Genomic DNA, 22,288 nt, shown 5'->3' with positions numbered 1-22,288 from the left:
TGATAATGCTACTGCATCATATAACACATTCAAGGCGATCATCGGCGTGAATATCTGAAGCTTCATTTCCACTTTGTTGGCTGCAATTTGGGCGCCATGTGTCGGTAAGATGCATTTTGTGATCAGATTTTTTCGACACGAATGTAGTCCTCGAAGCTTGGGATCCCGAGCAACAGTGCAAATTATGCACCGTTCAAGCTTGGATTTATGTTAGATCAATGCTAGAGTCAAACTTGCTGGTGGGACGAAAAAGATGCATGTGCGCATGCGAATTTCGTTGTGGATGAGCCGTTATGAATAATAAAAAATGAATATTAGAATGGCCGACGATAACACTGCGATGATTTTCACACTGGCTCGCGCCCGGTGAGGTGACATCATGGCTACTCTCGCTGGAGGCCAACCGCTCATGCTAAATGCCAAGACCTCCTCCCTCCACATGCTTGCCATCTCCTCCCCCTATTACCTCTCTCTGTTCTCTCCCCCTATTACATCCCGCTATTTTCTTCCCCTATTCCTTCCTCATTATACTTACCGCTATTCCCTCTCCCCTATCACCTCCCGCTATTCTCTCCCCCTATTTCCTCCCACTTTCACCTCCCCCTATAACCTCCCCCTATTATCTTCCCCTATTCCCTCCCCCTATTACCTCCCTCTATTCCCTCCCCCTATTACCTCCCTCTATTCCCTCCCCCTATTTCGTGCATTCCGCTCCTCTTTCGTACTTTTGTACTCGATTTTCCCAAGTTTATACCCGTAACTCGTCCCAGGCGTATATCCCGTTGCTCTGCAACTCCTTACTTACATTTTTCGCCGTTACTTAATCTTTTAACTAAAACAGGCTTGACCACATCGCTGCACCGTTTCCCCTAGCTGTGATCCCAGTTCTTTGAAAAAATTTGCTTTAACAGTAATTCGGCTTGGTTTTTCAAGCTGATGTTGCACTCTGGTTTCTATGTTTCTGTTGTTACATTTTGTTTTTATGTTGGTTTCCGTTTTCATCAATCCATTCAAATTAAGTACAGTAGCTATTTAAGGCAGTATCAATAAATGAGTTTACGAAGCTGAAAATTTGTTTCGTTTAATATCCGCAATTTCGATTCTTCAAATACCAAATCCCGATCATAGTATTTTATTTTAATCGAACAATGAACATGATCACCAAGTTAAATTTAATAATTATCATGATATGCCACGATCATTTTATTTAAGAGCTTTATATTCATGGCCCGTCTCTTTGTATTGCATTTATACGTATTTTAGATCAAAATGATAACTATTTTTATTAGAGAAACTCAAGATAAACACGTAAAGTGTCACGTATATACAGATTTAAGATAATAAATGTTGTTGTATATTAATTCTATAACAGAAGGGGAACTAATGTTTTGTGCCTTCATTTTCAGTGTTACCTCATCATTTGAAATGACAGAATGCTCATTGTTAATTGCCTGAATAATGCGACGGTTGGTAAGGAATGCGCTCGGTGTTGCGGGAGAGACCGGGTAGGAATATCTTGTGATGGTAATTCCATCGTTTATAGTATAATTTTAAATAAAGAATGCCTGAATTTAAAGTATAATTTTAAATAGCAAGACGCATATATAGTAGCCTAAATAATTCTATTGTCAAGAAGGAATGCGCTCGGTGTTGCAGGAGAGACCGAATAGGAATGTGTTGTGCTGGTAATTCTTTCGTTTACAGTATAATTGTAATTACAAACGGTAAGAATTTTCATTATAATTTCAAACAAAAAAAGCCTGCATTTAAAGTATAATTTTAACTAACAAGACGCACATTATAGCCTGAAGAATGCTATTGTCATTAATTAAGGAATACACTCGGTGTTGCAGGAGAGACCGAATAGGAATGTGTTGTGCTGGTAATTCTTTCGTTTACAGTATAATTGTAATTACAAACGGTAAGAATTTTCATTATAATTTCAAACAACAAAAGGCGTGCATTTAAAGCATGCTTTAAAATAACAAGAAACATATTGCAACCTTAATAATGCTATGGTCATTGAGGAATGCACTCTGTGTTGCAGGAGAGACCGCTGACCCCCAGGAAGTGGCCCGTCTCCTGCAGCTCGTCCTGGGATGCGCCATCAACTGCCACCAGAAGGAGCGTGAGTCCTGCATAATTTATAGTATTTTGTATATTTAAAGCGCATTTTTTAATTTATGGAAAAAATGCCGCATTGTGCTCGTCATATCCGTCCGTCCGTCTGTCTGTCTGTCCGTCCGTACGTGCGCGACTTCTCGTGCTCGTCGACAAGAAAATGCGCACTGATACTCACTGCTGTAACTTCTGAGTTATATTTTTTTTATTACATATACTTATAAGAATTAAGATCCCTTGATTGCTTAAATCGCAAGTTTATCTAGAATCCAAAAGGCAAAGAAAACGGCCAAAAAATTCAGTATTTCTTGTGAGAGAAAACGTTTCGCAGTCCAGCTCTATCGTCATTTAAAAAAGCTAAAACACAAGAACAAACAATTAGCAAACAAAAATTCATAGTGAAGGAATTAAAATATAAATTGGCAAATGAACATAAATAAAAATTAGGTGAACATGAGCAGACATACATATGGTTTTGCAACTTCGAGAGGATATGAACTGTAGGGGGCATGTGCGATGGAACTCGTATATTTTGATCATCAAAATATTCTTTCTAGTGCGTTTTTTTAATTTTTAATTAAAACGGATTTATTTGTGAAAGTCCATTTGCCAAATTATCGGAGTATATCAAAAGTTATGCCTGGTCTTAAGTACCAGTATTCATCGTGTAGGATTGATAAAATGTCATACTATTATTAACTATTAACACTGATATTTTAATGAGTAAAACGAATATACGGTATGTATTTACGAGCCCCGTACGTTGGTCATCATCCCGCTTCTGGTGTTATGGTGCACCTCATGCCTCTCATGCCCCTCATGTCTCTTATGCCTCTCATGCCTCTCATGCCTCTTATGTCCCTCATTCCCCTCACGCTTCTCATGCCTCTTATGCCTCTTATGCCTCTCATGCCCTTATGCCTCTCATGCCTCTTATGCCCCTCATTCCCCTCACGCCTCTTATGCATCTCCCGCCCCTCACGCAGGCCACATCGAGACGATCATGTCGATGGCGGCTGAGGTGCAGGCGGTCGTCATGACGACGGTGCAGTCTGTGTTCATGCGCGACACGTCGCCGGGCGCGGACGTGGCGGGACCAGCGAGCTTCCATCCCAGCGCGCGGTCCGTCCTCCCGCAGCTCGAGGCCACCACCCGCGCCCGTGACCAGGCCGTCGCCCGCGTCATGGAGCTCGAGATGCAGGTACTTCGCGGGGACCTGGGGAGACTGGGGACCTCGGGAGAGTGGGGACCTCGTGGGTTGGGGAGTGCAAGTACTTCGTGCCGAGATGCAGGTACCTCGCAGGGACCTCGGGAGAGTGGGGACCTGGGGAGAGTGGGGACCTGGGGAGAGTGGGGACCTGGGGAGAGTGGGGACCTCGGGAGAGTGGGGACCTCGGGAGAGTCGGGACCTCGGGGGAGTGGGCACCTCCGGTAGAGTGGGGACCTCCGGGAGAGTGGGGACCTGGGGAGAGTGAGGACCTCAGGGGAGTGGGGACCTCCGGTAGAGTGGGGACCTCGGGAGAGTGTTGACCTGGGGATTATGGTACTTCTATATGTCGACGCCAGTACATCCATCAGATGGAGGTACCTTGGAGAGCAGATTACTTGTGTTGCGATTACCTTCAGATGTACCGGTAGAATAAATGCACCTCAAAAAATATCGTACCTTAGAATTTATTTCGAGAAATACGACCACATTTCTCTTTTCGCGCGATTGCGATTATAAAACGTTTCAGCGACATAAAATCTTAACTTACTTTTTAAAATTTGTTAATTATAAACTTGTTTGGTTTTTATCCCCGGCAGTTGGCGGACGCGGCGGAGAAGCGCCAGGAGCTGGCAGACGAGAACGCTCGTCTGCTGGAGCGGCTAGGAGGGCTGGAGAGCGAGGGCGCTGAGGGAGGAACTATGTCAAGATACAAGGAGCTCAAGAAGAAGATAGACTCCTTGCAGGACGACCTCTTCAAGATGGAGACATGTGAGCACTTGTACCTTGATGCAGTTATTATTTTTATATGTACAACCTTATAGCATACTTATTGTCGTTTCTTATGATGTTGTTGATTGGCCACATCTATAGAAACTCCTAATGTTGTCGATATCTTTTCAACTTTGATGGAAACATAAATTACTTCCACAAAGTTGGACCACTTTTGCAGTTTGATCCCCTTTGTAACTGTTATATAGCTGAACATTCTTCAGATTTTTTTAAGCATATAATTAATTGCACTCGTATGTATGGGTTGCCGTTAGTGACTGTTATATAGCACAACATTCTTTAGAACTTTTTAAGCATATAATTAATTGTTCCCGTATGTCTGGGTTGCAGCTCGTGACGAGTATCGTAGTCGTGTTGACGAGCTTGACCGTGAACGCGGCGAGGTGATGGCCAGGACGGAGGAGCTGCAGAGACTGGCAGACCAGGCACACGCTCTGCAGGACGAGGTGGGTGGTGTGTGATGCGTTGTGGGGGGTGAGTGTCGTGTGGTGGATGCCGCGAGGTGAGCAATTCCCCAGATTCGTACCTCTAAAACAAACGATTTACGTCTATAACACCACCAATTTACACCTGTAACACTCCGTATTTACACCCCAACACTCCTATTTATGCCTCTAAAACCCCCGATTTACACCTCCAACACTCCCTATTTACACCTCCAACATTCCTTATTTACACCTCTAACACTCTGTATACACCTCCAACACTCTCGATTTATGCCTCTAAAACCCCTGATTTACACCTCCAACACTCTCGATTTATGCCTCCAACACTCCCGGTTTACACCTCCAACACTCCCGATTTACACGTCCAACACTCCCGATTTACACGTCCAATACTCCCGATTTACACCTCCAACACTCCCGATTTACACTAGTCTGCATGCAGCACATCCTCGAGCTGGAGGAGGTGAGTCTGCATGCAGCACATCCTCGAGCTTGGAGGAGGTGAGTCTGCATGCAGCACATCCTCGAGCTGGAGGAGGTGAGTTGGGTGCTGCATGTAGCGCAATAGAACTGAAGAAAGACAGCAGCCCTAATTACTCGCGTGTGTCAAGGCAGTACAACACTCACTCTTTAGCTACGCGTACTGCAGCCCTAATTACTCGCACGTGTCAAGGCAGTACAACACTCACCCTTTAGCTACGCGTACTGCAGCCCTAATCACTCGCGTGTTGGAAACAACACTCACCCTTTAGCTACGCGTGCAACAGCCTAATTACTTTCATGTTGCTACCAGGATGTGAAGAAGAACGACACGTGGCGGCCGCAGTTGGAGCTCTTCAAGAAACAAGTGTCCGAGCTCCGCCAGCAGCTCCATGAAGAGACCAAGAAGGCCGACCGCCACGCCTTCGACTCCAAGAAGCTCAACGAGAAACTGGAAGCCCTCACTGTCGAGAAGGACGTGAGTTGCTGGAGAAATAGAGATAATATGTGATGAAATTTGGTATATTTTGATACAGATACATTTGATAGATACATTTAATAATTCATTAGATTAGATACATTTAATCATTCAATAGATTAGATACATTTAATCATTCAATAGATTAGATACATTTAATCATTCAATAGATTAGATACATTTAATCATTCATTAGATTAGATACATTTAATCATTCATTAGATTAGATACATTTAATCAGTGTGATGCTAGTTGGTCATAATGTGATGCTAGTTGATGCTCGTGGTAGTAAGACACTCGAAACACTCACAGGTGAAGAGCATCACGGAAAAAGGTGTCTGGAAGTATCGGGAAATTGTGACGTTGACGGTATTGAATTTGTATATTTGAATTATTATATGGATTTAATGGTAGGTAGTCGTTGCTTGCGGTTACACTGACGGTCAAATATATTCATTCGGGTAGGTTTAACAATATAAAATATGTGTTTTTTTTAGTTCTGTGATGTGACATAGTACGAAGTTTTCCGGAAGGATGACGGGGGGCTATGATGTTTGCAAAGGATACTTATTTAATTTCAATAAATATTAAAGTCTGCCAATCTATCCAGTGAATGTTAAAATTGCAATATGACTGGTACGACTCATATAATAAAATTACTATATGTCTATAGTTTTCTAACTAATTACTATATTATTAATTACTATTACTATTTACTTACTATTACTTACTATTACTTACTAATTACTATTACTATATTATTTTTTTTAACTAATTTACTACCTATATGACTTAGTTTACTATATGACTGATGCGACTCGTATTTTAAAATTACAAAATGACTATAGTTTTCTAACTAGTTTACTATATGACTTAGTTTCCTATATGACTAGTGACCAGTCTACTATATGACTAGTATAACTTACCCCTCGTCTCGCTGCATTTCAGCGCGTGGTGCAGGAGCGTGATGAGCTGAAGGAGCACGTGGAGGAACTGCGCTGCCTCAACTCAGCGCAGTCTCCCAGTCACCGCAGCAGCGGCCCTAGCGCTGACCTGCTCAGCTCTGATCCACAGGAACTCTGGTCAGCTCATCTGCCTGCATGGCTCAGGCTTTAATATTATATTAAAGCCTGATATTTAATATCATTAAATAATATTTAATATTAATATTAATAATATTTAATATTATATTATTATTATATTATTATTAAAATAACATTATATTATTTTAATATAATGTATTTCTTTATGTTTTCAATGTGTTAGTTCATCTGCCTGCACGGTTCGGGCTTCAAATTCATTTTTTTATATTCCTTAATGTCTATCTTCATATCTTCAATATCTTAATTTTTATTTATTACCAGTTTGGTAATAGACAAAATATATAATAACAGTTTCCTGACATAACTCCACTTACTGCTAGGGTTTTTGTGCTATCGTTCAACAGTGACCTGATATACACTCCGTGTATTCTAGTGATTGTTTCGAATATTTCCCTGTAGGTTTTGTCTTAGCTACAAATAATTGTTTCACGAATTGTTGTAATGAACTCTTTATTTTTGTAATTCTTCTGAGTCTTGCCTACACTAGAAGTAATTTTTAAATGATTTATAAATAATGCGTATTATTGCTTTTTTATATACGTTATTATGCGCACTGCTAATTGATACGCACTCCTAATTGATGTGCACTTCTAATTGATGCACACTCCTAATTGATGCACACTTCTAATTGATGCACACTCCTAATTGATGCATACTCCTAATTGATGCACACTCCTAATTGATGCACACTCCTAATTGATGCACACTGCACACTCCTAATTGATGCACACTCCTAATTGATGCACACTCCTAATTGATGCACACTCCTAATTGATGCACACTCCTAATTGATGCGTCTGATGGCAGGGAGCGCCTGGTGCGTCTGCGTCACGAGAACGAGCAGCTGAAGAAGCGCGAGGCTGAAGGAGGTTCAGCGAGCGGTGCTGGAGCCTCGAGCAGCGCCCCTGTACTGCAGGCGATGCTTGCTGAGCTGCAGGAGCGACATGACAGCGTCTCGTCTGAGAACAGGTGGGGTGCCCACCTCAAGAGGGTCACCGCTTCCCCTTCTTCCCCTCACTCGATGATTAGCACCCCAACTCCGACACGAGTCGTCTCCCCACCTCCCTCACTCATCGGCTCATCACCATCATCCCCTATGGCTTTCATAGACGCCTTCATTAACTTAGAGGATTTCAAGAAGATTAAGCTGTTAAAGAGAAATATTAAGTGGGCTAGTGATTCCGATTTGCTCATTCTCAGGACACCATCTCTGTTTTCTAGCTTTCTTACCTCCTTTTCTTCTTCCTCTGCTCGCCCTTACGTGCATTCTAAACCCACGGGCGTCTCGAAGTCGCCGCCAAACGGCTTGCGTGAGATCACGGACATGCAACCGCCTCGTCCGTGCAGCGATGGCACGCAACACCTCGTCATCCGCCACATCCACGAGTTCAAAGTGCCGTCGTGTGCAGGAGTAGGCAGTACAGAAGACAGTGGATGTTGTCGTACCTCCCCGAGCAGTTGCGAAGACGGACCGGCCACCATGGACTCGGGGGTATCGGGTCTTTTTGACTGCATGAGTCCCATCGTCCCTGCCATCGCCGAGGACTGTTCTTCACATAGGCTTTCTGACATCATCCTTCCCTATGCGTCGGGTCGGTCCGCGTCGAATGTCTCTGGGTCATCTTACACACATTTGCATCATCATCTCTGCCACTGTCCACACTGCTGCCGTTCACCTTCCGTTGCGTCTCATCACTGTGGGGGCGACAACAGTAATCAGACGCAGTCTACTTCATTTGAAATTAGAACCAGGAGCTTGCCTAATGATTGCGTGAATTCTTCGTCTACTAGACACCCTAGTCTCCGACCTTTACTTCCCTCTGACTCCCCAACTCCCCATAACTCGCCTCGCATCCCCATTCGAGTTACAAGAAACCGGTCATCTCGTTCCTCACTTTCCCCAAGTCCCAGCAGTTACAGTAGCCTCTCCGATGAAGAACAAATACTTCCTAAATTTCGTAGGTCTCAGTCTGAGAGTTTTCAAGGAAGAGCTAGGTCTTCGGACAGAACCTCTGGTGCTAGTTTTTCGTCGAACGATTCCTTGAGGAACCATCAGATTCGTTCATATGCCAATGGCCACCATTTCTCTAACGAAGACGAACAAAAGAAAACCGAATTTAACGCTCGAGACTTCAAAATGGATCCCATCAAGACCAGCACGCTTATTAAGAACAAATCGAGCATATCTGCAGAAGACATTGCGTTTGATGAGACGTCAGAGATGAAAGTTTGTTTAAGCTTCAATGGCTTAGAAGTTTCTTCAGGGCTCAACGGAATTTGCAAGAAAGACGGCAAGCCCGTGTCGGTTGTTAGAGGTGTTGCTTCCGCCATCCGCCATCCCACCGCCAATTCTCGGGCCCAACCCGCCTCTATGTCCCTCACAAACTCTCCAGTTGAAGGTTTCGTACGGGAGGTCCAGCCGATGAAATCAAATCCTTCAACTCCCAAATATTCTTTGACAACAAACAAGCCTTTAGGAGAAGTTTATCCCTCTTCGCTTAGCATAGAGAGCAATTTCATCGTTGTAGATTCTTGCTCGGTCAAATCAAAGGCTGGTAATTCCCCCTTACCTTCGAGAGGCTCGTTCAATTTAGAGACACATTTCGGTATGCACAACCTAAGTCAAGATGCTGAACCTGTGACCGTGGTGCGCCCGATAAGCAAATCTCCCAATAGGAACGGCAATCATGTGAGCTTCAAGGAGCCTGCTGTTGTTGTGGACTCATTGCTGACGCGCCCTAGAACTCCTCATCCTCCTGGTAAAGAAGAACAGCAGCATTCAGGTTTCAGGCGTTCAGCCTCACTGAGAATTACCAAATCTACGCCGCTGCTTAAAAAACCCAGCGATATCACTCAATGCTCCTCCGGAACCCTCTTCACTCACCTTGAACTCTCCAGCCCAAAGCTAATAGATTCCTTATCGCCGCCTCATCAGAACCAGCAGATCGCCTTGGCTTTTATAGAGTCAGATTCTGACGAAGATACGCTCGAGCAACGCCTGGTGTCCGGCGCCTTCGGGGCTCCACTCGTCAGTTCCGAGTCGTATACTTCAGTGAGCTACGATGACGCAAACGACACGGACCTGGCCGAGTATAACACAGACCACAATAATGATGTCTATGATCGGTTCGTAACGCAAGAAGAAATGAAGCAGATTGAGCTTTATAAAGCCTCGAATCGTCACCAGAATAGCCCATTGTCATTGTCTAAGTATAGCCCGTTGTCATTGTCTAAGTTTGTGTCGCCACACTTACGTAACAGCCTCTCGAAAATACAAGAAGAAGACATCATTGTCGATAAGGCACCTAAAACTCAGACGGCAGTGTTCTCATCGATTACTACTCATAGGATCAGAGAGCAAGACCGGTCATTCAAAGCATCGTTGCGATTTAAAAAGAAGCGAAAAAACAGAACAGTCAAAAGTATTGCCACGGAAACCTTCACTGCCATGTTTCTTTTCTGTACCCCCTAAGAGACACCCATATCTGCTGCCCTCATGTCTGTTACGCAAGCGTACAGCCATTGTCTGCATGGCTGTCTTGTCCTAATCAGTGGTCCTGCTAGTCACTAAATTTCTCCTATCCATCGCCTGTATTAGGGCTTCAAATCCACCGACTCAATGAGAAAACACTGAACCTCACGCGCTTACATTTCTCCTCTCTCTATTTCTTGACTCTTCCCTATTTGTTTACTATTTTCTCATTTTTTATTCATTTCTCATTTCTTTTAGCTTAAACTCCGATGATAATCTATTCCTCTGTTTTCACTCTACATTTTATTTTATTCAACCGCACTGACCATTCTTATTAAATAAATAAAAATAAATATAGCAAGCAATTCGGATCGCTATGCCCCCCTCCTCCTCCCGCTAGTCATATTCGAATGTGCAATAGCTCTAAGATGATCAGAAACCTGTCCTCGAATAGAAAAGGTAATCGAATTTACGTCAGCCATTTAAACCGGGACTCATAGGAACCGCAGCGATATTTTTCCCAGCTATTTCTGTCATATTACGGGAGCTTTTTTATTAAATAATTTAAATTACCGTCGTGGCTTAGCTTTTTGTATCATAGATGTTTAGTTGCCATAGAATGCTTACCTGTGTGTAGTAGTTTAGTTTTCTGTAGTATTCTTGTGTGCCAATAATTCTAGTGTTGCAAATGGATGAAGGAATCGTCCTTGTCTATCACATACATCACAATTTCCAACACAATTTTATTTCAAGCACTTCAAGTGCAGAAGTTTTAACCATTCATAAAACGGTAACGGATGTAGCACAGTTGACGGTACTGATGTGGGCCTTGTTTGGCATATCCCCTCCTGAATGGAAAGTGTGTGCAGCTAATAATTGTTACTTATTGTACTGGACGGCGTAAAGCATATAGTCTTCTGGACCTATACTTTAAAAAAAAGTTAAGAGATCGTAAGTTCATCAGCCAATCATTGACAGCCTTTCAAGCCAAATCCACCAATCATAGACAAGAAAATATAGCGTAAGTAGTTACGTTCACTTAGCCAGTTTTGAAAGTACGGCCCCTGGTGCAGAAAACTCAGTCTATTCGTCTTGTAACTAATCCTGGCTCTTGGGTCTTTCGTGTATCCTTCGATCGAGTATCGTAATGTGAAATCTTCTCCTCAAAGAATAATTGCTTTGCTTTCCCGTTGATGATCAGGAACTCTGAATTATAATTAACGTCTTACGGTTTACATTTCCTGTCTTCGAATCTTCAAGGAAGATTCGGAGACCATCACCATTCAAAGACCTACCACCATTCAAAGACCTACCACCATTCAAAGACCTACCACCATTCAAAGACCTACCACCATTCAAAGACCTACCACCATTCAAAGGGCCTAACTGATGCTCCCTATTCTTATATGATGAAGATCCCTCTTCATCATTTCAGCTTCATGCTGTTGTTGACACTACAACAGCATCATTATTTGATACTGGCGTAGCTATTGTACTTTAACGTTCTGGTAGGCGTTACTTCATTGTTTTTGGTGATGCTTCTGTTCATGTTTTGCTTATCCTGTCACTAGGATGTCGCAGACTTATCTTTTCGGCCGTACTATCACACGCACTGCACTCATTTGCTATACTCTCGACTTTCCTCTCCCTCGTTTGTGCCTTGACGCGCTATTTTATCGTGTAGACGTGTTGGTACGCATTTTTGCCTCAAGTTATGAAGTTGATCGAGCTGCATTGCACTGCTTGGGGCAAAACTATTATTTTCTATAGAGATTAACACCAGATATGAAGTTGACCGAGCTACAAGCTGCACTGCACTGCTTGGGGCAAAACTATTATTTTCTATAGAGATTAACGCCAGATATGAAGTTGATCGAGCTACAAGCTACACTGCACTGCTTGGGGCAAAACTATTATTTTCTATAGAGATTAACGCCAGAACAAATGGCAAGCATTGAACTTGCATTCATTACCTGCACCTTGCACTGTTATGGGGACATCGTTGCGCTATTCTTCTGTGGCTTAGGGTTTTTTGCACACCTCGCATGTCGTGATATTAAATTTCGGTACAACATTTTTTAGGGAATTTTTCTGGCAAAAAAATTTTTGGCTTGATTATCAGAGATTCGGCAAGTTTTAAATGACTGTTTCGGGTTAAAAGTTTGTAATCGTGTTGAAAAAAATCTCAGAAAATCTTGTCTCGAAATCCGTTTTTTGATTTATATCAAGTTCCCAGGGTATACCATTAGTTTATATTGCTTGTTGCTGAGTCCATTCACACGGTAGAGCCTTCTTCTCACTGGCATTCGATGTCTTTGCATACTTAGTCATCCACTTGAATCTTTAATTTTTGGCTTAATTTGTCTTAAAGGGTCTAATTACAATTTTCATTCTTCTCTGGAATCATCTTTTTAAATTTTAAGACGCCCAGCATAATTGCAGCGCACTACACTGCTTACTCAGTTTAATATCAGCGATGCATTTATCTGCACGTGATTTCTATGTTTGTCCTTGCTACGGTTGAAATTCATGCTTGTGTTCGCCGCTTCACAATTGCGATCTCAGAGCGCACGACACCAATAGTGTTGTTCGATCGATATTTGCACGAAAATTTTGCGACTTTTTCTCTGCGGATGTTTAACGCAAAAAAATTTATCTTAACCTTCATCGCGAGAGAGTGAGTGCAATTGGAAGTTGATAATACCTGGCATAGTGTCATTGTTATGAAGCCTTTCTATTAGACGCGTTCACTCTGACATCGCAACCGTGAAGCCGGCGACTACGATCGAGATGATCTTGGAATCCACGATTATATCCAGTCGGGAAATCCACTATCAATCATAACCTGTTTCAAGTTCTTGAATCACCATCTTCTATTAGACTTAGTTTCATGAACTTAAAACACTCATAGTATTTAATTATTCTGACGGAGGTTTGTGTGCGGACGTTTTTGAAGCTGTGCACGAACCCGAGTCAGCGATTTTACACGATACCGTGTATGAAAGAAATGAAAGCAAGTCTAATGGGAGGGAGGTATATAATTGTGTACACATAATGTAGCCTAAAATTTATCTCTGTACCGCTGTGTAGTTTTTTGTATTAAGTGCTTGTATTTTTCACCGCCTGCCCAAGCAACACCAAGGACATTTTCTATATTCTCTGTATTATTGTTTGCTCTGTATAGCCTAGGCCGTTTTCGGAATTCACTGTCAATCGTAACCATCGTATAAAATTACATGTAATTTTTTCTCTGATTTGGACTTTCAAATTAATTTTTATGTAGTAATTTGACATGAAACATCGTAGTTGTGACCGATGTCAGATGTGTTTCCTGTAGATCGTTCCTTACTTGTTTGTATTTTGTTATGTTTTCATCCCTGTTTGTAACGGTTCGGGACCATCATTTAATGAATAATTTTATGAAGCTCATTTGTAAAACTCAGTGGCCAAACTATTAACTATAAAAAACAGTTCACCGTAAAATATTTGTTTTTGGTGGTTGATATAGCACTCGCTTCCCTTCGCCCTGAAGGATTGTACGAGTAGCATTCAAATTCTTACGTCAAATTGAGGCCTCAATGTGTTTTAAGTTATGACAAAACTTTTTTTATCTTTTACGCTGTAAATGCCGGATTTCTTTCAAATTTTCGAAACATATCGTACTTTTAATGTCAAAGTAGGTATTATACTTTGTTTCTCATCATCTAGTTTAGTTTAAGTTCTTTGACGTATGAATCAGCGACATTTTATCCACGACGATGTCAGCTACATATTTAAACCTTGTAAATCTTTGCCCAGAACAAACTCGTGCGCTGTATTTAATTCTTAAGACCCACTCCTCCTTCAGATAGTTCATACATCACAATTAAAACCACATGTCAAAAGCCAGAAACTGTTGATTATACATAAACAAAGCACTGTTACCGAAACGAAAACTCTGATCTCGCCAGACTTTACGTTTTCTTTTATTAAAAATCCTACCACATGAGCCTGATATGTTATCCTAAATTTCTGAGATAGTGGGGCTTTTTATGTTATATTATGAGAATTACTCTCCAAGTTTAGTAAGGTATAACAGATAAAGCAAAATGCGACCATGCGTTGTCGCTCGTCTTATTTCAGATGGCATGCAAATAGCTGTGGCTAGAAATATCCCTCATATCTGTATGTCCATCCCAGCCATTTATAGCGTATTTTTGTGTTTATTTGTAATAACCGCCTCGATACAGTTTTATAAGGGTTTTATTTAAACTCTAGTGTGGCCTTACCAGAATACAGTGAAAAATCATAAAAAGACTTTCATTTACCTCGAAACTATCAAGTCATCAGAGAAATTCGTTATAATTTTCTTGTGTTTTGCTTGGGCGGGATCGGTGCATGTTTATTGGAGCTTTAATTTTCGGTGGCTTGGTGTTCACGCTTCGTATCTTTGCTACGCTTTATTCTTCTTCTGTTTTGGCTGACGTACGAAAATATTGCTTCATGATCAGACAATATAGTTGTTGTATTTATCATTTATGTGGAATTATTGAAATTTCAACGTTGATTTTATCAGGTTTTTCGATTGTCATGAAATTAGTTATTTCTGTCCGACTCGTACTGCTGCTAATTCTCAGGTATATTGGGGCATACTGTGTGGTTCGGTGTCAGGACAAGCTATTAAACGTGTTAACATCTCACTAATGCTTTTCATTATTTAGATCAGGGTTTCCCAAACTTTTTGTGATCGAGTATCACTAATGGTTTTGTACAGTCACTGTATTGCACTTGAGACCTGCCGCTTACCACTAATAGTACACATTTTCCGTTAATATTTAGCCTTTTTTTACGCAATCTGCTAATAATTGGCGCAATTAGTAAGTCAACGGTTTATATTTAACGATGGACCACTGGAGTTTGGTGTTTGAAGCTGCAACTCGTTCCAAAATTATCTTATTTTAGGTAGTAAATATATTGATGAAAAAGAATTTAAAAGCAAAGAAAAGTCCACAAAAATTCATATCTTTATAGAAAACGTTTTCTATAAAGATATGAATTTTTGTGGACTTTTCTTTGCTTTTAAATTCTTAGTTAATTTGCGATTTAAGCAAACATGTGATATAAATTTATTGATGAAAAAATATGCCTAAATTTGGAATGTTCATAGCCGTGTTCACGTATCACGCGAGTTTGGGAACACCTAATTCAAATAAATGTGGCTGCATGTTCAAACCTTTAACGCATGTCAAATATTTTCTGTTGTTTAATTAACTTCAAGCTAATTTTAATTTTTTTTTCTTAGAGCAACAATGGAAGACGAATTTACACACTTCACACGTTTTCTACTCGCGCCTGACCTTTGTTCAATCGATCGTTTCTTTGATCTTCACAAACGTTCGTTTGTTCTGATGAATATACTTGTTCATACAGTCATTATCTAATCAGTTTAACGATGTTAATCTTTAGAAATAGTTACGTCAAGTTAATACTTTTATCAAGTTATTAGCAATCATGTCTTGTTTAAATAGTATTTTCTATTCCTGTGCGTGCTCATATATTTTTTGTAAATTTAATGTCGAGCTTTTCTTTGAGGAATCGGAGTAACAACATTACAACAAAGAAAAAAGTTCTAAGATCGATCATATCGAAAAGTTTTATATTTCTACGACTTGCGAATGCTACTGCCAAGTATTGAATGAATGTGTGCACATGTGCTTCAAAACTTGAAAAAATGTTTTGTTGTTTTGTTTTTTGTTTTTGAAAAAAAAATTTGTTTGATTAAAAAAATGTTTTGCAACATTTTTTCAAAACTTAAAAAAATTTTTTGTTGTTTTGTTTTTTGTTAAAAAAAATTGTTTGATTAAAAAAATGGTTAGCAACATTTTTTCAAAACTTGAAAAAATGTTGCTTCAAAACTTGCTAACTCTTCAGAAACATAACGCATTTTCAACTGGACTTATGGTTCCGTTAATTCAGACGCTGCTCCTTCTCCCCTCCCTTCATTTTGTCTTATTTTCATTGCCTTTGGCCTGCGCATTAACCGGGACGCTTGATCTACGGAACAAACTACATGTTTGAAATAATCTGGAATTACTCATTATTTCATGGTTGCTAACCTACATTTTTTTCGGAACTCCTGCCTCAATACCTCGATGTTGGTGTTTTGCAGGAACGAGTTTTTTTCTGGTGTCATTCTGGGCATTTTTTTTTTGCCTGTTGTCATACTATTTCCCACTTTGCTGTATATTACCGATTACTGAACTATTCTGTTTTGGTGACACAAATCTTGTTCTCCACGTTTCGGCTTTGTTTGTTTTGTGTGTTCTCATTAGCGATGCTATGAGTGTGAAGTAAAGTTGCGCCAGAAACTTAATTCGCTAAATAAAAACTCAACCGCACCTTAACTCTACCTTATCGCATTTTCTCATTTATGGAAAAAAGGCGCTATTGTGCTCGTCATGTCCGTCCGTCCGTCTGTCTGTCTGTCCGTGACTTCACGTTTTCGTCGACGAGAAAAATGTGCTCTCTGTCACTCACTGCAGTGAGTACTGAGTTATATATTTTTTTTTGCTAGAGCGAAGTGAGTTATGTTCAAAACGTCCGGAAAACGGAGTGCCTTGGTTGTAAAATGTTGGTTAGAGGCCGAGACTGTGACCACCCCAGTTATACTATTATGTATGAACCTGAACAATGTTGTTGATGATTATGATGTAACGGACCTGAGGCATGATTATAGAGCAGAAATTGAAAGTGCAGTTGCTTGGTATCATCAGAAAGTTGAACCAGCGTATCATGGAGCTGGAGAGCGAAGTGGAGGAAAGTCGTGGTGCGACTGGTGGAGGTTTTTCTACTCCAACCCCATCCACGGCCTCCACACTTACCGCTAGCCCTGCTCCATGGAACGATGCGGCCAAGAGGGACCTGGAGAAGAAACTCCAGCAGAAACGTGAGTATGAAAACCCAGTCCTACACTTGTTTTTTTTTAATCAAAATTAAATAATTTTCCCGATAAGAAGTTCGACATTTTTTCAATTAGTAAAGTGTCATATATAATAATGAATTATCCTCCTGATATATTCTTCCGACAGCATTTATCTACTCATGAAAGATAAGAATTTTCTACACTGTGTTCTAACACTATGGTTAATGCATTTCTAAGGTAATCCCTCGATTCGTTTGTACCTTATCTCAAGTTATCTTGTATTCTCGTTACATTGTCTCCCATCCTCTCTGCTGCATGTATCGTACCATTACGTACATTTACCCTCCTCTCATCTCAATACGCGACTGCGATGTTCCGTTAACGTAGAGTCGTAGTCTAATCGACGTAGACTAAATTTAAGTTTATTTTTACCGTTCGTGATCAGTTGACGAGGTGGCAGCTTTACGTGAGATGATAGTGAAGAAAGACGGCGAGATGGCAGCCATGGAGGAGCGTTATAAGAAATATCTTAGTAAAGCTAAGAGCGTCATTAAGACCTTGGACCCGAAGCTGAACCCAAGCTTCGTGCCCGACGTGTCGGTGCTCAGACAGCAGCTCTACGAAAAGGAAAAACACATCGAGAATCTTCAGGTACTTTATGAGTGTTCACATATATGGAGTCATTATCTAATCGTTAAACGATGTTAATCTTTAGAAATAGTTACGTCTAGTAAGGTTAGAATTCTAACCTTCATCCTGTGTTTGAAGGTTGGGATTTGTGCGAAAAACTCTTTATGCAGTTTTATTATGCCGATAAATATTCAATGAGAGCGTTTATTCTACCAAGCAAGAATGGAAGTTTCGTGTTTTGTACTTTCATTATTGTATGAAATATTTTATGTTACTTCACGTCATATTTTATTATTGTGAGCTTCGAAATACATTTTCTAGTCTTTTTCAGTAAAAAAAAATGTTTTTGGTTCGTGACAAAATTTGATGATTCAAGTTTCCATTAAAATTTAATTTATGAAATAAATACATTTTTGAATGGAAATTTATGAAATGAATTAAAGGACGAAGCGAGCGAATGAGGCCCGTATTGATATTATCCGTATCGTCAACGTATTTGTTAAATTTCAAATTTAAATCCCTTCAGTTATTCCTGCAGCAAGTTTTCAAATTGCCTCGCTTGTTAGCTCATTATAAATGTGTTAAGCTTCATCTGTATTTGGTTCGTGACACAAATATCGTTCTCCACGTTTCGGCTTGGTTTGTTTTTTGTCTTCTCATAAGCGATGCTTTGAGTCTGACGTAACGTTGCGCCAGAAACTTATTTCGCTAAACAATAACTCAACCGCGAATTAACTCAACAATAACATAACTGATTATAAATGTCTTAAGCTTCATCTGTGTTTGGTTCGTAACAGAGAGAGTCTGAGAAGGCGAAATCGATGCGTGAGGCCGAGGAGAAGCTCATCACTTCAGCCTTCTATAACTTCGTGAGTCTGCGTGTGCAAGGCTTTATTCGCTTATAATGCAATTGAATTTTTAAATCTCAATCTATGACTTTTATTCGTGAGTCTCCACGCGTGCAAAGCTTTATTCACTTATAATGCAATTGAATTTTTAAATCTCAATCTGTAACTTATAGTGTCTCAGTAAATAACTAATAATACTTTCAACTCAACTGCGATTACGTCAATAAATTTGATCAGTTTTGCTTTATTTATAAGCTTTACTCAAATTATTCTTTTGTCATTTTGTCTTCTGAGAACTATTTTTCATTCTCTTTTTAATTTGATTTAACACTTCTCTCCCTTCATAACCGACAAATTTTTTCCTCCTGAATTGCTACCTAATTTGTCTTGCAGTAATAGCTTAAATTTTACACGGCAGATTTATTTGAGTATATTTACCTGACAAATGATGGCATTGCAGAGCATGAACCTGACCCGGCCAATGAATTTTATTCCTCCTGATTCACTTATTAGTTATTCATGTTGCATAGTTGCCTTAAATTTCCCGTCGTATTATTTACTGTATTATTCGTGAATAATGATTGCATTGCAGGGCCTGAACATGCACCGGCAGCTGAAACAATTTCCTCGCTTGCCTTGCAGAGTTTCCTTATATTTTATGTCATATTATTTTACTGTATTATTCCTGAGGTATTATTGCATTGCAGGGCATGAACATGCACCGGCAGATGATCAACCAGCGTCTGGTGGCAGTGGACAGCGGCAGCCACAACTACCTGGGCAAACCTCGCACCGCAACCCCGCAGCGCCGCAGCAACGTCGGCAACAGGTTGCGCTACTTGATCATTATCATTACGAAACTTGACTTGTTTCTAGGCAACAGGTTGCGCTACTTGATCATTATCATTACGAAACTTGACTTGTTTCTAGGCAACAGGTTGCGCTACTAACACTGTAGATATTGTCATCCTGGCACCTAAGCAGCTGGAGTCGATTGGCTCATCTCACCACACGAACATTAAACCGACACAGTTTCAGCTCACAAACTGCTACTTAATGAACGATGATTTTTAACCCATACTCCAATGATTTTTAACCCATACCATCATTGCACGAAACTTAACTTGTTTCAAGTGCATTCAGTCAAAATTAACTATGAATAACATTCTTAGTGCCTGGTTCAAGTCTATGCTTCCGGCTGCTAATGTTTATGTACTTGATTATGAATTTTGAAAGCGGACGATCCGTCGAAGATGCAGTTGACTCCACTACACATTGAATTTTAGTTTTGATGTGTGGGTGAGTGAATCATTATTATTAGCCTAAACATTTCAGTGACACAGTCTGTTTCGATCAGATTTTTTTCATAATCTTCACTCAAATCTTTTAAACTCACCTATTTTCCCTAGAGCTGCGTAAATTTTATCTCAATGCCATTTGGGATTTTTCTTCCCTAATCTACTGTTACTTATTTCTGACGAAAGATGAATTTTATCTGCTGCTTCGCAATTCTGTATTCAATCGCTGGATTAAATTATTTCTTTTCCTACCTGCAGCGCATTCTACGGCTCCTAGACACTGCAGCTTTCTTGGCTTCAGGTTTGCCGATCTTTTCAATCTTTTTGTTTATTCTGAATGCTTGTATAATATTCAAACCAGATACTTCACTTACAATATGTTATTCTTCCTTTGTAAATTCTATTTACCTAATTCGTTAATGAACTGATTCGTGTAATTTCTTCGCGTATTTTGTATGCTCACTCTAGTGAAATTTGTATGGAAAAAATTACTTTCTGTGGATTATTCGTTGATTTTAACGAAAAAAGGCAGCATGACGAGCACATCTCTTGTTATGATTGGTTACTCTTTCTCTATTATTTTGACCGTTGTATTTATGTTAACTGATTACCGGCGTGGTATTTTTCTACATTTTTTACGTGAATGAATGTTTGAAACATGGAATTTTATGAAAACTTGCTCATCCGCGAACGGTAGACATCAATTTTGTTTTGAAAAGATTCAATGATAATCTTAATCACTCGTATATTAATAATAGTCATAATAATTCTAATTATGGTATCCTACAGAGGTTCGACGAGCAGTGGAGGACTTGACGAAGGACGCTTCTGCTGAGCCTTCTCCTGGAGACCCACCACCATTCATAGGACCTAACTCATGCTCCCTGTTTTTAATATTTATTTCGCCTTGAATTCACCGCATGACACTGCGCTTTTTTAACTTCCTTGAGTTTCCATCAATCATCATTTGTAGCTTTGTGACGTTATTTTATTGCTGAATTTCTGGGCACTATATCATCTTGCATAGTTTCACGCTTGGATGCTATTTGTTATCTGCCGTGTTTGAACTCCTCGATTATTAAGGAAAGTGCATTGAATCCTGGTTGATATTATTCAGGATTTATTGGTATTCTAAGCTGTGACGTGAAATTAGTGCTGAGCGCCAAGTCTGGTATTGAAGTATGTATTTCCACTTGATGGAAATCTGACGCTCTTTTGTTCACTCAAGCTTTTCTTGTAGAGATCCATGAGTGGAGTATGTCGTTTTCTATTTATATTCTACTGATGAAGTATTCGTTAAGATGGGAGCGTGATAGAAAGCTATTAATGACACACGTTTGTTTTTATTTACCGGCTAGACCTATGAACTTAACTTATTGATTTATATCTAAGGCTGTTAACTCAAATCTGGCTGCAGTTGAATATTCGATGGAAAATAATTTTCAAATTTTAATACTACTTTTAAATGTCACTGAATTGACGACAGTTTTGAAACCTGTATTTGAAACGAATCAATTCGTTCTAACGTTTCTGCAATTTCTAAACGTTTTTTTTTACCGACGGGAACGTCATGGACACTGCGTGAGAATTGTCGAAAGTCGTTTCGAATTATCTTCATGAAATTGACAAGCTTATTGCAGATTACTTTATTCAGTATGACAGTTCACTTGACTGATATTTACACAAAACATTAATATGATGAATTTTAACCCGTCTGTTTTGATTTTACTTCCCTAGATAAAGCCAATATCAATTCGCTCTCTTCACCTCTTGATTCCTTTGATTGGATGGAATAAAACGTCCGCTTCTCATCTTCTACTTTTAAATGTAAGGGTTTCCTGCTATCATAACAACGTATTATTTTCTCAAGGACACGATACGGAATCGTGAATATATTGGCTGTCTGTTATACTTGCTGCAGCGAAAATGGTCTAATTTATATAATTCTACCGCTAGCTGGGCTAGAAAAAAAATTATTTGTGGTTCGATTCGGCTGTACTTGTTCTTAGGTAGTTATTTTTATATCCTTCCATAACGTGACAATATCTACATAAAATACCTCCTATTGGAGAGCGCCTTACAAATTATCACAGAAACATACACAACGGAACTCCTACATGTTTAGACCGATGAACATTTGAAGTTAATATATAAAAAAATCAGAAATGCACCAAGATGCTTGAATGTATGCCAAACAGACAATAGGTACGCCTGCCGAAAAACGCTGTGAATTCAAATTTTCTTAATAAAACCAATACCCACCAATTTTCACTGTTTGTAACCTGTTCTCTGTGGAAGAAAATTACACTGGAGTTGTAAAATACGATCAAATACGGTTCGATTGACATGTGAAGGCGAAGGCATCATATTAACTATATCGAATATCTATGATTTTGTCCCTGTGTTTCTTTATGATGTATGATGAAGATTTTAATTGAATGTTTTTTAAGCCTTTTAAGATATCTGGGTGAATCAAAATTTTGACTCGGAAATGTTGAGGCTTCCTAAGAAA

The 22,288-nt window shown here is 39.9% G+C and overlaps 1 protein-coding gene across 1 annotated transcript in view; it reads left to right on the top strand.

Moving 5' to 3' along the window:
- Positions 1–19,742, top strand: part of LOC108679147 (protein Hook homolog 3) — a gene marked incomplete at its 5' end in the record, with an annotated part of 28,985 nt that extends 9,243 nt beyond the window's left edge. The window contains 12 exons of the mRNA XM_018167731.2: positions 2,048–2,128; positions 3,108–3,322; positions 3,928–4,099; positions 4,451–4,573; positions 5,073–5,104; positions 5,360–5,524; positions 6,473–6,606; positions 7,435–7,596; positions 16,852–17,024; positions 17,446–17,651; positions 18,428–18,499; positions 19,186–19,742. Coding sequence (XP_018023220.2) covers positions 2,048–2,128; positions 3,108–3,322; positions 3,928–4,099; positions 4,451–4,573; positions 5,073–5,104; positions 5,360–5,524; positions 6,473–6,606; positions 7,435–7,596; positions 16,852–17,024; positions 17,446–17,651; positions 18,428–18,499; positions 19,186–19,428 — 1,778 coding nt within the window. The remainder of the gene's footprint in view (positions 1–2,047; positions 2,129–3,107; positions 3,323–3,927; positions 4,100–4,450; positions 4,574–5,072; positions 5,105–5,359; positions 5,525–6,472; positions 6,607–7,434; positions 7,597–16,851; positions 17,025–17,445; positions 17,652–18,427; positions 18,500–19,185) is intronic.
- Between the last annotated feature and the right edge of the window lie 2,546 nt (positions 19,743–22,288).

Source organism: Hyalella azteca, unplaced genomic scaffold (genome assembly GCF_000764305.2).
Source record: "Hyalella azteca isolate HAZT.00-mixed unplaced genomic scaffold, Hazt_2.0.2 contig7818, whole genome shotgun sequence".
NCBI lineage: Eukaryota > Metazoa > Arthropoda > Malacostraca > Amphipoda > Hyalellidae > Hyalella > Hyalella azteca.
This window is presented reverse-complemented; position numbering and strand designations above follow the sequence as displayed.